Raw genomic sequence first — 15,000 nt, forward strand, 5'->3', positions numbered from 1 at the left:
CTACTTTTGACCAGGGCCTATAGGGTTGGTAGTGCACTACTTTTGACCAGGGCCTATAGGGCTGGTAGTGCACTACTTTTGACCAGGGCCTATAGGGCTGGTAGTGCACTACTTTTGACCAGGACCTATAGGGCTGGTAGTGCACTACTTTTGACCAGGGCCTATAGGGCTGGTAGTGCACTACTTTTGACCAGGACCTATAGGCATAGGGTGTCACTTGGGACACAGCCCCAGATACAGTGCCTTCAGAAAGTATTCAGACCTCTTGACTTTTTCCACATTTTGTTATGTTTTTACAGCCTTATTCTAAAATGTATTAAATTGTTTTTCCCTCATCAATCTACACACAATACCCCATAATGACTTAGCAAAAACAGGATTTGAGAAAAGTTTCCAAAATTGTTTTAATAAAAATAACTGATCACATTTACATAAGTATTCATTACCTCCTTTGTTGAAGGACCTTTAGCAGCGAATACAGCCTCGAGTCTTCTTGGGTATGACTCTACAAGCTTGGCACACCTGTATTTGTGGAGTTTCTCCCATTATTCTCTGCAGATCCTCTCAAGCTCTTCTCTAGGAAGAGTGTTGGTGGTTCCAAACTTCTTCCATTTAAGAATGATGGAGGCCACTGGTTCTTGGTGACCTTCAATGCTGCAGAAATGTTTTGGTACCCTTCCCCAGATCTGTGCCTCGACACAATCCTGTCTCTGTGCTCTACGGACAATTCCTTTGACCTCATGGCTTGGTTTTTGTTCTGACATGCACTGCCAACTGTGGGACCTTATATAGACAGGTGTGAGACTTTCCAAATCATGTCCAATCAATTGACTTTACCACAGGTGGACTCAAGGATGATCAATGGAGACAGGATGCACCTGAGCTCAATTTCTAATCTCATAGCGAAAGGTCTGAATATTATGTAAGGTATTTCTGTTATTTTATTATTAATAAATTAGCAAACACTTTTCTTTGTCATTATGTTGTATTGTGTATAGATTTCTGAAGATTTGTATTTATTTAATCCATTTTAGAATAAGGCTTTAACGTAACAAAATATGGGAAAAGTCAAGGGGTCTGAATACTTTCCGAAGGCACTGTATGTCATATCCTGTTCTGTGGGTTCACAAATACAGAAGAAGAATGTATCCCAGGAGCATAGATGAAGCATGATTATGGTTGGTAATAGCAGCATATGGGGGAATTTGAATAATTTAAATAGATGGCACCTGTCGTAGAGAATCTGTAACGTTTGGATGTCAGTCAACTTAGAGGTCTGTGGACATTGTACAAACAGATTTTGGAGTGTACTGCCCCTTTAACTATTGAGCTGGGGATCAGAGTGGCAGGATGTCTTTAGAGGTTTATGTAAGAAGTTATGTGGCGTGGTGCCCTGATGTAAATAGATCAAACTCAAGCATCTCTGTCTCTCGGCGGTTTCTCACTCGCTCTCTCTTTCTTCCTCTCTCTCTCTCTTTCTTCCTCTCTCTCTCTCGCTCTCCCTTTCTTCCTCTCTCTCTCTCTCGCTCTCTCTTTCTTCCTCTCTCTCTCTCGCTCTCTCTTTCTTCCTCTCTCTCTCTCGCTCTCTCTTTCTTCCTCTCTCTCTCTCGCTCTCTCTTTCTTCCTCTCTCTCTCTCGCTCTCTCTTTCTTCCTCTCTCTCTCTCTCGCTCTCCCTTTCTTCCTCTCTCTCTCTCTCGCTCTCCCTTTCTTCCTCTCTCTCTCTCTCGCTCTCCCTTTCTTCCTCTCTCTCTCTCTCGCTCTCCCTTTCTTCCTCTCTCTCTCTCTCGCTCTCTTTCTTCCTCTCTCTCTCTCGCTCTCTCTTTCTTCCTCTCTCTCTCTCTCACGTCACACAAGCTTTAATTGACTAACTGTAATCCTAGCGTTGAGTACTTACAGGAGCTCACAGGATTTACCCTCCACCCCACAGGGCAACCCAGGTAAACACACACACCGTGTCTCAGGAACAAAAATAACCTCCCACTCGCTCTGCTATGTTGACATAATGTTGTATCAGTATTGCGTAACAGTGCCTTTGAATACAATTGCTCTGCCCCTCTAAAAAGTTGTGTTTGTCAATGAAGTAACAGGTGAGATAAATACAGTGAGCGGCCTGTATGGCACGTGGGCGTTATAGTGCTAATAGTACACTCTAATAGTCAACTTCCTGGTGTTTTGGAATGCCTCGGGTCTTTTTATCCGAAAAAAAATAGTACATCAAACCATCAGAATGACCCACTGTCAGATATCAATACTGTTTTCAGTCTCTGGGGGGGCTCTTTTATTATTCCACAGTCCCTGAACCTGTTGTTTTCTACTCTTTCTACAGGATTCTACTGTGTCTGACCCTGTTGTTTTCTACTCTTTCTACAGGATTCTACTGTGTCTGATCCTGTTGTTTTCTACTCTTTCTACAGGATTCTACTGTGTCTGATCCTGTTGTTTTCTACTCTTTTTACAGGATTCTACTGTGTCTGATCCTGTTGTTTTCTACAGGATTCTACTGTGTCTGACCCTGTTGTTTTCTACAGGATTCTACTGTGTCTGACCCTGTTGTTTTCTACAGGATTCTACTGTGTCTGATCCTGTTGTTTTCTACTCTTTTTACAGGATTCTACTGTGTCTGATCCTGTTGTTTTCAACAGGATTCTACTTTGTCTGACCCGGTTATTTTCTACAGGATTCTACTGTGTCTGACCATGTTGTTTTCTACAGGATTCTACTGTGTCTGACCCTGTTGTTTTCTACAGGATTCTACTGTGTCTGACCCTGTTGTTTTCTACAGGATTCTACTGTGTCTGACCCTGTTGTTTTCTACAGGATTCTACTGTGTCTGACCCTGTTGTTTTCTACAGGATTCTACTGTGTCTGATCCTGTTGTTTTCTACTCTTTTGACAGGATTCCACACTCCCTGATCCTGTTGTTTTCTACTCTTTTGACAGGATTCCACACTCCCTGATCCTGTTGTTTTCTACTCTTTTGACAGGATTCTACTGTGTCCGACCCTGATGTTTTCATTGTGCTCTTTTGACAGGATTCCTCAGTTTACGAGAAAGAAAAAGACATCATCTCCATCGTGAGTACACTCATATCCATTGATTTCTTTCCCTCAGCTACTTTCTTTTCTAAATACTGTTCCTAATTATTGAATTGAGACATTCATTTCTGTATAATGATTTTAATTATTGAGGGACAAAGATGAAGTGTGGTGGTGCAACGGATCGGTTGTTTATTCAATAAATCAACGTTTAATTATATCTGGCTCTGCTCAAATAAATGTCTTCCAGACTAGTGTAACCATTTCCCCAGAATCTATTTTCATTTTAGTTAGAGTTTTTTCCAGTTCTAATGCAAACAACAACTTAATTAGCAGCATGAGATTTGATACATCGAAATAAATACTGAAAAAAATATAAAAACAACATGCAAGAATTTAAAATATTGTACTAACAGAAATCAGTAAATTTAAAAATAAATAATTTGGCCCTAATCTATGGATTTCACATGACTGGGCAGGGGTGCTGCCATGGGGGGCCTGGAAGTGGGGGGCAGGCCCAGCCAATCAGAACAAGTTTTTCCCCACAAAAAGGGCTTTATTACAGACAGAAATACTCCTTAGCATTTGTGGTCTTTTATTGTCCCCAGCATAAGGTGCACCTGTGTAATGATCATGCTGTTTAATCATCTTCTTGATATGCCACACCTGTCAGGTGGATGGATTGTCTTGGCAAAGAAGAAATGCTCACTAACAGGGATGTAAACAAATCTGTGCACAAAATTTGAGAGAAATAAGCTATTTATGCGTATGGAACTTTTCTGGGATCTTTTATTTCAGCTCATTTAACATGGGACCGACACTTTACATGTTGCATTAATATTTTCTTTCAGTGTAGTATGGAAACATATAGCCTGAATTTAAAATGAATCACTAGTCTACAAACAATACCCTATAATGTCAATGAAATTATGTTTAAAAAATGAAAAGCTGAAATGTCTTGAGTCAATAAATATTATGTCAAGCCTAAATCAGTTCAGGAGTAAAAATGTTCTTAAGTCGTAATAAGTTGTATTGACTCACTCTGTGTGTAATAATAGTGTTTAACATGATTTGAATGAATATCTCATCTCTGTACCCCACACATGCAATTATCTGTAAGGTTCTTCAGTCGAGTAGTGAATTTCAAACACAGATTCAACCACAAACACCAGGGAGGTTTTCCAATGCCTCGCAAAGAAGGGCACCTATTGGTTAAAAAAAAGAAGCAGACATTGAATATCCCTTTGAGCATGTTGAAGATATTAATTACACTTTGGATGGTGTATAAATACATCCAGTCACTACAAAGATACAGGCGTCCTTCCTAACTCAGTTCCCAGAGAGGAAGGAAGCCTGTACAGAATAAAAATATTATATAACAAGTGACATACAGAAATCTCGTTTGAAATCTCAGTTTAAGTCAGAGGTTTACATATACTTAGGTTGGAGTCATTAAAACTCGTTTTTCAACCACTCCACACGTTTCTTGTTAACAAAGTATAGTTTTGGCAAGTTGGTTAGGACATCTACTTTGTGCATGACACAAGTCATTTTTTCAAAAATTGTTTACAGACAGATTATTCCACTTATAATTCACTGTATCACAATTCCAGTGGGTCAGAAGTTTACATACACTAAGTTGACTGTGCCTTTAAACAGCTTGGAAAATTCCAGAAAATGATGGCATGGCTTTAGAAGCTTCTGATAGGCTAATTGACATCATCTGAGTTAATTGGAGGTGTACCTGTGGATGTATTTCAAGGCCTACCTTCAAACTCAGTGCCTCTTTCATGGGAAAATCAAAAGAAATCAGCCAAGGACCTTGTGAAGATGCTGGAGGAAACAGGTACAACAGGTACAAAAGTATCTATATCCACAGTAAAACAAGTCCTATATCGACATAACCAAAACTGCCATTTAAAAAAGCCAGACTATGGTTTACAACTGCATATGGGGATGGGGGGTTTCCTCTGGTCTGATGAAACAAAAATAGAACTGTTTGGCCATAATGACCATCGTTATGTTTGGAGGAAAAAGGGGACGGCTTGCAAGCCAAAGAATACCATCCCAACTGTGAAGCACAGGGGTGGCATCATCATGTTGTGAGGGTGCTTTGCTACAGGAGGGACTGGTGCACTTAACAAAATAGATGGTATCATGAGGAAAGAAAAATGATGTGGATATATTGAAACAACATCTCAAGACATCACTCAGGAAGTTAAAGCTTGGTCGCAAATGGGTCTTCCAAATGGACAATGACCCCAAGCATACTTCCAAAGCTGTGGCAAAATGGCTTAAGGACAACAAAGTCAAGGTATTGGAGTGGCCAGTCAATAACAAGCGTACAGTCAATAACACAATAGAGAAAAAAAAGTCTATATACAGTGTGTGCAAATGGCGTGAGGAGGTAAGGCAATAATAGGCCATAGTAGCAAAGTAATTACAATTTAGCAGATTAACACTGGAGTGATAGATGAGCAGATGGTGATGTGCAAGTAGAAATACTGGTGTGCAAAAGAGCAGAAAAGTAAATAAAAACAACATGGAAATGAGGTAGGTAGATTGGGTGGGCTATTTACAGATGGGCTATTTACAGATGGGCTATGTACAGATGGGCTATGTACAGATGGGCTATTTACAGATGGGCTGTGTACAGCTGCAGCGATCGGTTAGCTGCTCAGATAGCTGATGTTTAAAGTTAGTGAGGGACATATGAGTCTCCAGCTTCAGCGATTTTTGCAAATCGTTCCAGTCATTGGCAACAGAGAACTGGAAAGGCAGCCAAAGGAGGTGTTGGCTTTGGGGATGACCAGTGAGATACACCTGTTGGAGCGCGTGCTACGGGTTGTTATCATGAACATTGAGCTGAGATAAGGCGGAGCTTTACTTATTATAGACTTATCGATGACCTGGTGCCAGTGTGTCTGGCGACGAATATGTAGCGAGGGCCAGACGACTAGAGCATACAGGTCGCAGTGGCGGGTGGTATATGGGGCTTTGGTGACAAAACGGATGGCACTGTCATAGACTGCATCCAGTTTGCCGGGTAGAGTAGTGGAAGCTATTTTGTAGATGACATCACCGAAGTCGAGGATCGGTAGAATGGTCCGTTTTAAAGAAATTAAAGCTGAAATAAATCATTCTCTCTACTATTATTCTGACATTTCACATTCTTAAAATAAAGTGGTGATCCTAACTGACCTAAGACAGGGAATTTTTACTAGGATTAAATGTCAGGAATCGTGAAAAACTGAGTTTTTAAATGTATTTGGCTAAGGTGTATGTAAACTTCCGACTTCAACTGTATGTATAGACTCCCCTTCACAAGTAGACCCATATAAAATATAAGTGGAACCATTTTTAATGTACAACATCTCTCCCGCCAGTGTCGTCAGTTGGTGGCGGTGTGTGATGAGATTCTGTACTGCAGTCCAGAGGTGCTCCTTACCCACACTGCCCAGCTGGAGAGGGTTGACCTGGTGCCTGTCTTCGACGGCGATCACCTGGTAAGTAGGACACTGTCAGTGTCATTCTAATGAACCAATCAGATCATCGACAGGCTCTGGCTAACCAATCAGAACATCTGCTATTGAGCCCTGTCTGTATCTCTTACTCTGTCTGTCTCTACCTCTACCTCCTCTCTACTTCCTGTCTCTACCTGTACTTCCTGTCTCTACCTCTACCTCCTGTCTCTACCTTTTCTCTACTTCCTGTCTCTACCTCTACCTCTTGTCTCTACCTCCTCTCTACTTCCTGTCTCTCTCTCTGTCTAACTAATCAGACATTCCTTTACATTCCATTCGGAAAGTATTCAGACCCCTTGACTTTTTCCACATTTTGTTACATTACAGCCTTATTCCAAAATGGATTAACTGAAACATTTTCCTCATCAATCTACACACAATACCCCCTAATGACAAAGTGAAAACAGGTTTTAGAAATGTGTGCTAATTTATTACAATACCTTATATACAGAAGTATTTAGACCCTTTGCTCAGGTACATCCCATTTCCTTTGATCATCCTTGATGTTTCTACAACTTGATTGGAGTCAACCTGTGGTAAATTCAATTGATTGGACATAATTTGGAAAGGCACACACCTGTCTATATAAGCTCCCACAGTTGACAGTGCATGTCAGAGCAAAAACCAAGACATGAGGTCAAAGGAATTGTCCGTAGAGCTCAGAGACAGGATCGTGTCGGCACAGGGTACCAAAACATGTCTGCAGCATTGAAGGTCCCCAAGAGCACAGTGGCCTCCATCATTCTTAAATGGAAGAAGTTTGGAACCACCAACACCCTTACTAGAGCTGGCCGCCCGGCGAAACAGGAAGAAGGGCCTTGGTCAGTCAGGTGACCAAGAACATGATGGTCACTCTGACAAAGCTCCAGAGTTCCTCTGTGGAGATTGGAGACACTTCCAGGTGGACAACCATCTCTGCAGTACTCCACCAATCAGGATTTTATGGTAGAGTGGCCAGATGGAAGCCACTCTTCAGTAAAAGGCACATGACAGCTTGCTTGGAGTTTCCCAAAAGGCCCCTAAAAAACTCTCAGACCATGAGAAACAAGATTTTATGGTCTGATTAAACCAAGATTGAACTCTTTGGCCTGAATGCTAAACGTCACGTCTGGAGGAAACCTGGCACCATCCCTACGGTGAAGCATATTGTTGGCAGCATCATGCTGTGGGAATGTTTTTCAGCAGCATGGACTGGGAGACTAGTCAGGATTGAGGCAAAGATGAACGGAGCAAAGTACAGAGAGATCCCTGATGAAAACCTGCTCCAGTGAGCTCAGGACCTCAGACTGGGGCGAAGGTTCACCTTCCAACAGGACAATGACCCTCAGCACACAGCCAAGACAATGCAGGAGTGGGTTCGGGACAAGTCTCTGGATGTCCTTGAGTGGCCCAGCCAGAGCCCGGACTTGAACCCGATCGAACAGCTCTGGAGAGACCTGAAAATCGCTGTGCAGCGACGCTCCCCATCCAACCTGACAGGGCTTGAGAGGACCTGGGAGAAACTCTCCAAATACAGGTGTGCCAAACTTGTAGCGTTATACCCAAGAAGACTTGAGGCTGTAATCGCTGCCAAAGGTGCTTCAACAAAGTACTGAGTAAAGGGTCTGAATATAAAATTTACATATTTTATTTTTTTATGCATTTGCAAAAACAATCAAACTGTTTTAGCTTTGTCGTTATGGGGGATTGTGTGTAGATTGAGGAATAAAAAAAAATATATATTTTAGAATAAGGCTGTAACGTAACTGTGGAAAAATTATTTGTCTGAATACTTTCCCAAATGCACTGTTTGTCATCCTGATTGTCCTTTAGGGATGACTCGTGTTCTCGTCCTCTCTCTATGCTCTACTTCTCTCACACTCTGTACTCCTTATTTCATTTCTGTTTCATCATTCTCTCTGATCCTTTATTCAAACTTCTTGTACACTTTCTCCTCGGCCTAGCTCTCTCGCCCTATCCAATCAGTCCTCAATCGACCTCCTCTTTTGTTATAGGTGTCTCATTTGCTCTCCTTTTCTCTTTGCTTCTCTCTCTCTCCTATGTTTTCTGACGTTTTTTTCCTCAGTTTTTAATTTTCACTCCGTCAAGGTAAAGTTTCACCATCACCCGTAGGCAGCGTTTGAAGTTTGGGAAAGCTATTTTTTTCAGGGGGGGGAAAAATAACATTCTATGATATAGCATTGCATGGTTCTAACATGGCCTACTATTACTAATGTGATGAGTAGATTGGATAGTCATAAATTAGGCTAATAATCTAAAAAATATGGTTCTCCTTTCCTTGTCGTTTTTATTTGCACATCCACAACAGCCCCAGCTAGTGGGACATTTTCTAGGAGGATCTGCGAAATATCTGACACATCCACAGCTCAACCCCAGCTAGAGGGACATTTTCTAGGAGGATCTGAGAAATATCTGACACATCCACAGCTCAGCCCTAGCTAGAGGGGCATTTCACAAACGCATTTCATGCAATTCTCCATTACTTTATTATCTATGTCTGGAGACCATTAGCATACTCTTTAATACCACAAAATGACAGGGAAGGCTGATCAGCTGACACTGACAAACTAAGCTCAATAAAAACAACCTTGTCTTGAATGCAACCATCTAGTCGAGGCCTATGAAAGGGGAGATGCATATTGTAGGCTATGACGTCTATCTAGCCTGGAGGAGGAAATGATTGTCCTAAAAAACTTGGCACGGACACACCTAATGATAAAGACAGTGAATATGCGCCACAAAATCAACTGGAATATGCTCTCTGCTATTGTGGCAATAAGATTGCTGGCTTAATAGCCTATTGGTAGTTTTTCACATTTTGATAGCCTAACTAAAGACCATCTGATCTTTGTCTCCTCTCTTTTGTGTTTTTCCCACAATTTGTATTTTTAAATATTGTATTGTGATAGGCTTACGCCTATTTTAATTGCTTTTCACTGACAGACGCAAATCAATGATCAGCTCTGATATTTGCTACACGCGCTGCCCAAATTGTAGGCTTCCCAAACTCTGTGCTTCCAGGCTGTATGCGCTTGTGATTTTAAAACAATCCTCAGCTATTAAAAAAAAAATGTAAATAATAAAAAGCGAATGATCCTCGGTGGCAGGTCATGCTCTCTGGCGTAGTGTTTTGAAGGATTTCATTTATTTTTGTTAGGGGAAGCTTTTGGACACGCCACCTATGCCATCACACCTATGCCACCACTCCTATGCCACCACTCCTATGCCACCACTCCTATGCCACCACTCCTATGCCACCACTATCAATCAATCAAATGTATTTCTGAAGCCCTTCTTACATCAGCTGATGTCACAAAGCGCTGTAACAGAAACCTAGCCTAAAACCCCAAACAGCAAGCAATGCAGGTGTAGAAGCATGACCAAATGTATGTGGACAACTGCTTGTCGAACATCTCATTCCATAATCACGGGCATTAATACGGAGTTGGTTCCCCCTTTGCTGCCATGACAGCCTCCACTCTTCTGGGAAGGCTTTCCACTACATGTTGGAACATTGCTGAGGACTCGGTAATGAGTGTTGCAACAGAGGACAGACGTTTTTTACGTGTTATATGCTTCAACACTCGGCGGTGCCATTCTGTGAGCTTGTGTGGCCTTCAGCACTCGGCGGTGCCATTCTGTGAGCTTGTGTGGCCTTCAGCACTCGGCGGTGCCGTTCTGTGAGCTTATGTGGCCTTCAGCACTCGGCGGTGCCGTTCTGTGAGCTTGTGTGGCCTTCAGCACTCGGCGGTGCCGTTCTGTGAGCTTGTGTGGCCTTCAGCATTCGGCGGTGCCGTTCTGTGAGCTTGTGTGGCCTTCAGCACTCGGCGGTGCCGTTCTGTGAGCTTGCGTGGCCTTCAGCACTCGGCGGTGCCATTCTGTGAGCTTGTGTGGCCTTCAGCACTCAGCGATGCCATTCTGTGAGCTTGTGTGGCCTTCAGCACTCGGCGGTGCCATTCTGTGAGCTTGTGTGGCCTTCTCGGCTGAGCTGTTGTTGCTCCGAGACGCTTCCACTTCACAATAACAGCACTTACAGTTGACCAGGGCAGCTCTAGCATGGCAGAAATTTGACGAACTGACTTGTTGGAAAGGTGGCATCCTATGACGGTGACATGTTGAAAGTCACGGAGCTCTTCAGTAAGACCTTTCTACTGCCAATGTTTGTCTGTGGAGATTGCATGGCTGTGTGCTTGATTTTTATACACCTGTCAGTAACGGTTGTGGCTGAAATAGAAAAATCCACTAATTTGAAGGGGCGCCCACTGTGGCAGCGCACCATCTGACCAGAGCACCCACTGTGGGAGCACACCCTCTGACCAGAGCACCCACTGTGGGAGCACACCCTCTGACCAGAGCACCCACTGTGGGAGCACACCCTCTGACCAGAGCACCCACTGTGGGAGCACACCCTCTGACCAGAGCACCCACTGTGGGAGTACACCCTCTGACCAGGGCACCCACTGTGGGAGTACACCCTCTGACCAGGGCACCCACTGTGGGAGCGGCCATTTTGTATTGTTGTTTTAAAGAAGAAGAAGAAGAGGGAACAAAAAGTAAGTTGACAGTTGGGGGCGATGTGACCTGTCAGAGTGATTGTTTAGAATAGATCATTTGGGGTCATTGTTAATAGACCTTGGCTGACTGGGGCTATCTTCTGGGAGCAAGGTAATGGTTGTTGAAGTGGAGAGAGTGATGACTGCAGTCTGGTGCGTGTCACATTGCACTGCAGCAATTAAAAAAAAAAAAAACTTGTGTTTTAAATGCATGGGCCCACTGGGACATGAGCCCACTGATGTGTTTCAAAGGCAACATGCAAGGCAGCGATCGCTTTCACCTTATCCAATGAGTTATGGAACCAGATCTGTCTCTCATCCTCCCATCATCACAGCTCTCTCCCTTCATCTTCAGGCAACAACTGGGCAATGTTCATTAGGGCAGCAAACGAAAGAAAACAATCTGAAACAGGGAGGGATTAATATATCATGTTCAATTAGAGACGCTTGTCTTCGCTTTTCATTGCAAAACGTTTTGAATACCTAATGAATACAACCATTGAGTCTGAGGGGAAGTGGTGGTGGCCTTTCAGATCACTATTAATCATTATATTTCCATGACAGGTGATGTCACTCGTTAAATCCACTTCAATCAGTGTAGATGATGGAGAGGAGATAGTTGAGACAATGGAGACATGGATTGTGTGCATTCAGAGGATGAATGGGCAAGACAAGAGATTTAAGGGACTTTGAACGGGGTATAGTAGTAGGTGCAGGGCGCACCGGTTTGAGTCAAGAACTGCAACGCTGCTGTTTTTTTCACGGCCAACAGTTCCCCGTGTGTATCAAGAATGGTCCACCACCCAAAGGACATCCAGCCAACTGGACACTCAATATTAGGAAGGTGTACAGCAGTCGGTGTACAGCACTCGGTGTACAGCACTCGGTGTACAGCACTCGGTGTACAGCACTCGGTGTACAGCACTCGGTGTACAGCACTCGGTGTACAGCACTCGGTGTACAGCACTCGGTGTACAGCACTCGGTGTACAGCACTCGGTGTACAGCACTCGGTGTACAGCACTCTGTGTACAGCACTCTGTGTACAGCACTCTGTGTACAGCACTCTGTGTACAGCACTCTGTGTACAGCACTCTGTGTACAGCACTCTGTGTACAGCACTCGGTTTACAGCACTCGGTTTACAGCACTTTTAGAACTGAAGTAGAATGAAGTTGGAGAGATGTTTGGGGGTTTGATTGCTGTGTGAGATGTTTAATTATGTTGCAACTTTTGACTAATTAATATTCAAGATAATTGACTGATTAATTACTGGAAAAATGAGTTGATCAGATTTATTTGATTAATTTGGTTATCCTATCGAAATGAATCTGAGGGGCACCGTTGCGGCTTGGATTATAGAGAGGCCCTTAAATTAATTCTCAGTAGTTATCGTTAACCGTTATACCATGAATCTTATATTAACAATAGGCTTAGTCAACAGTAAATTTAATATATTCTCATTCTGAACAGTTGAGAAGCTCTAAAACCTCAAGCACCCAATTGCTTGCAAATGAACTCAATGCCACAAATAATTAACTGGAGGTTTTATTCTATCCCCCCTCCCCCTCTCAACCCTGTCCTTCAGAGCCCAATGGGCTATTACCATTACATTTGCAATGCACTTACTCTAAACAAAACCCAATAGGAGTAATGGCTTGTATTGCCTTGACATGCGGAAGGTCTGGTGTTCTGTATATGAGTGTGTGTGTGTGTGTGTGTGTGTGTGTGTGTGCGCGCCCTTGCTTGCGTGTGTGAATACTGTGTATTTAAAAATGCAATTTGTTAGCTAACATCAGTCTGCCATAGAGGGAGACTTAACAAGTGCTTTGTAAAAACCCACAAATATCAGGGGATTACCACGCTAGATAGAATCAGTAGGAAACATGAACCTCATGGCATTGTCTGTAAGCCAGTATAATCACAGTATAATGATGCCGCTATTAACTATAAAGGCGTAATGTTTATCACAAGCTGTTAGTACCGCTCTGGGCAAAAGTAGTCCACTATATAGGGAATAGGGAGCCATTTTGGATGCACCTACTGGCCTGGGGCGGCAGGGTGTGCCTAGTGGTTAGAGCATTGGACTAGTAACCGAAAGGTTGCAAGTTCAAATCCCCGAGCTGACAAGGTACAAAATCTGTCGTTCTGACCCTGAGCAGGCAGTTAACCCGCTGTTCCTAGGCCGTCATTGAAAATAATAATTTGTTCTTAACTGACTTGCCTAGTTAAATAAAACAAATAAAAAAAGGTAATGCACTGGCTGTGTTAGAAATCTTACTGTGTTGCACATGTTATTTTTCTATTTATTGATTTAACCTTTTATTTAACTAGGCAAGTCAGTTAAGAACAAATTCTTATTTACAATGATGGCCTACCCCAGCCAAACCATAACCCTGATGATGCTTGGGACAGCCAAACCCTAACCCGCTCTATGGGACTCCCAATCACAGCCGGTTGTGATACAGCCTGGAATCGAACCAGGGTTTGTAGTGACTCCTCTTGCACTGAAATGCAGTGCCTTAGACCGCTGCGCCACTCGGGAGTTATCTAGATTTATTAGTGGGGATTTAGTGTTGTGAAAGAGAATAGCTACTTAAATTAATGAAATGATCGTAGGTGAAATAGCTGAGTGAAATGTCCTGCTTGGTTGAAGGAAGTTGCATAGTTAGGGCCAAGAGGTTTTTTTTTTTTACCATGTGACCTGATAATGAATTGCTCTATAGCAGAGGTGTCAAACATGGTTTGAGTAAACGTTTTATATTTATTTTTTATATTTGGGGTAACTCAATGTACTTTAAAATGACTGAAACCATATTGAAACTGTAGAAATAAAGGACCTCCATTCATACAGTATCTTGATTGTCCATCTCGCTAACAATCACCTAAATGAAAGCTAGATGGTCAGGGAGCATCGGAAAAAAAACACATATATATTTTATTTGATTGACGACGAGGGAAATATAACCAATTTTCAGTGTGGGCCCGCCAGACCTCGTTGAAGACCAAACACAGCCCCTGGGGCTAAATGAGGTGGACACACCTGCTCTACAGGCTGTTACTAGGCCCTGGAGTTTTTCTTTGCCAGGTGACCAGGAAAAACTCTTTGCACTACACATATTGTTTACATATAAGCAACTCCATTCCGACAGTAAAATCCATCCTGACTCGGTTATGTCTGAAACTAACCTGGTCCCAGATTTCTATGTGCTTTTGTCTTCTCCATTGTCATTGTTTGGCATGACAATTCCAGAAGAAGTTTGCAAGAGAGCAGAAACCAACTAGCATCCAGGCTAGGATACTAACTCTACTAAATCCGCTTTAACAGTACATTGAAGTAATGAGTGATGAATGAGGTTTATCCGGACTTTATAGGCTGGGGTTTAGTTATACTCACCCAGTCAGATGAAGGCTTGCCAGGGAAAGGAGAGGGAACAGCGTTTTAGTACAATCTCTCCTCTGGGACAGCCTGCCTGGGATAAAGGTGTTGATAAAGATGGCTACTCCTAATGGAGTCTATCTGAAGCATTCTGGATGCCATCTAACTTCCGAGCGAGAGATTCCATTGGTTTATTATTAGGATCCCCGTTAGCCGACGCCAATGGCGACAGCTAGTCTTAGTGGGGTCCGTCTCATAACGAAAAATACATTACAGACAAAATACTTTAAAATTGACATACATTTACATGGGATAGAAGGGAGTTCCATGCACTTATGATACTGTACTTTTCCCTGAATTTGTTCTGGACCTGGGTACTGTGAAAAGACTCCTGGTGGCATGTCTGGTGGGGTAAGTGTGTGCATTGAGTGTGGCGTATCTCTTTATTATGGACAGACCTCTTCCCCATCTTTACAACCATTGAATCTATGTGTTTTGACCGTGACAGTT

The 15,000-nt window shown here is 42.8% G+C and overlaps 1 protein-coding gene across 1 annotated transcript in view; it reads left to right on the forward strand.

The window, feature by feature from the left end:
- Positions 1 to 15,000, forward strand: part of LOC139375397 (connector enhancer of kinase suppressor of ras 1-like) — an 81,843-nt gene that overhangs the window by 34,123 nt on the left and 32,720 nt on the right. Inside the window, exons 5-6 of the mRNA XM_071117141.1 lie at positions 3,034 to 3,075; positions 6,423 to 6,542. Coding sequence (XP_070973242.1) covers positions 3,034 to 3,075; positions 6,423 to 6,542 — 162 coding nt within the window. The remainder of the gene's footprint in view (positions 1 to 3,033; positions 3,076 to 6,422; positions 6,543 to 15,000) is intronic.

The sequence above is a fragment of the Oncorhynchus clarkii genome, chromosome 19 (genome assembly GCF_045791955.1).
Source record: "Oncorhynchus clarkii lewisi isolate Uvic-CL-2024 chromosome 19, UVic_Ocla_1.0, whole genome shotgun sequence".
Lineage (NCBI taxonomy): Eukaryota > Metazoa > Chordata > Actinopteri > Salmoniformes > Salmonidae > Oncorhynchus > Oncorhynchus clarkii.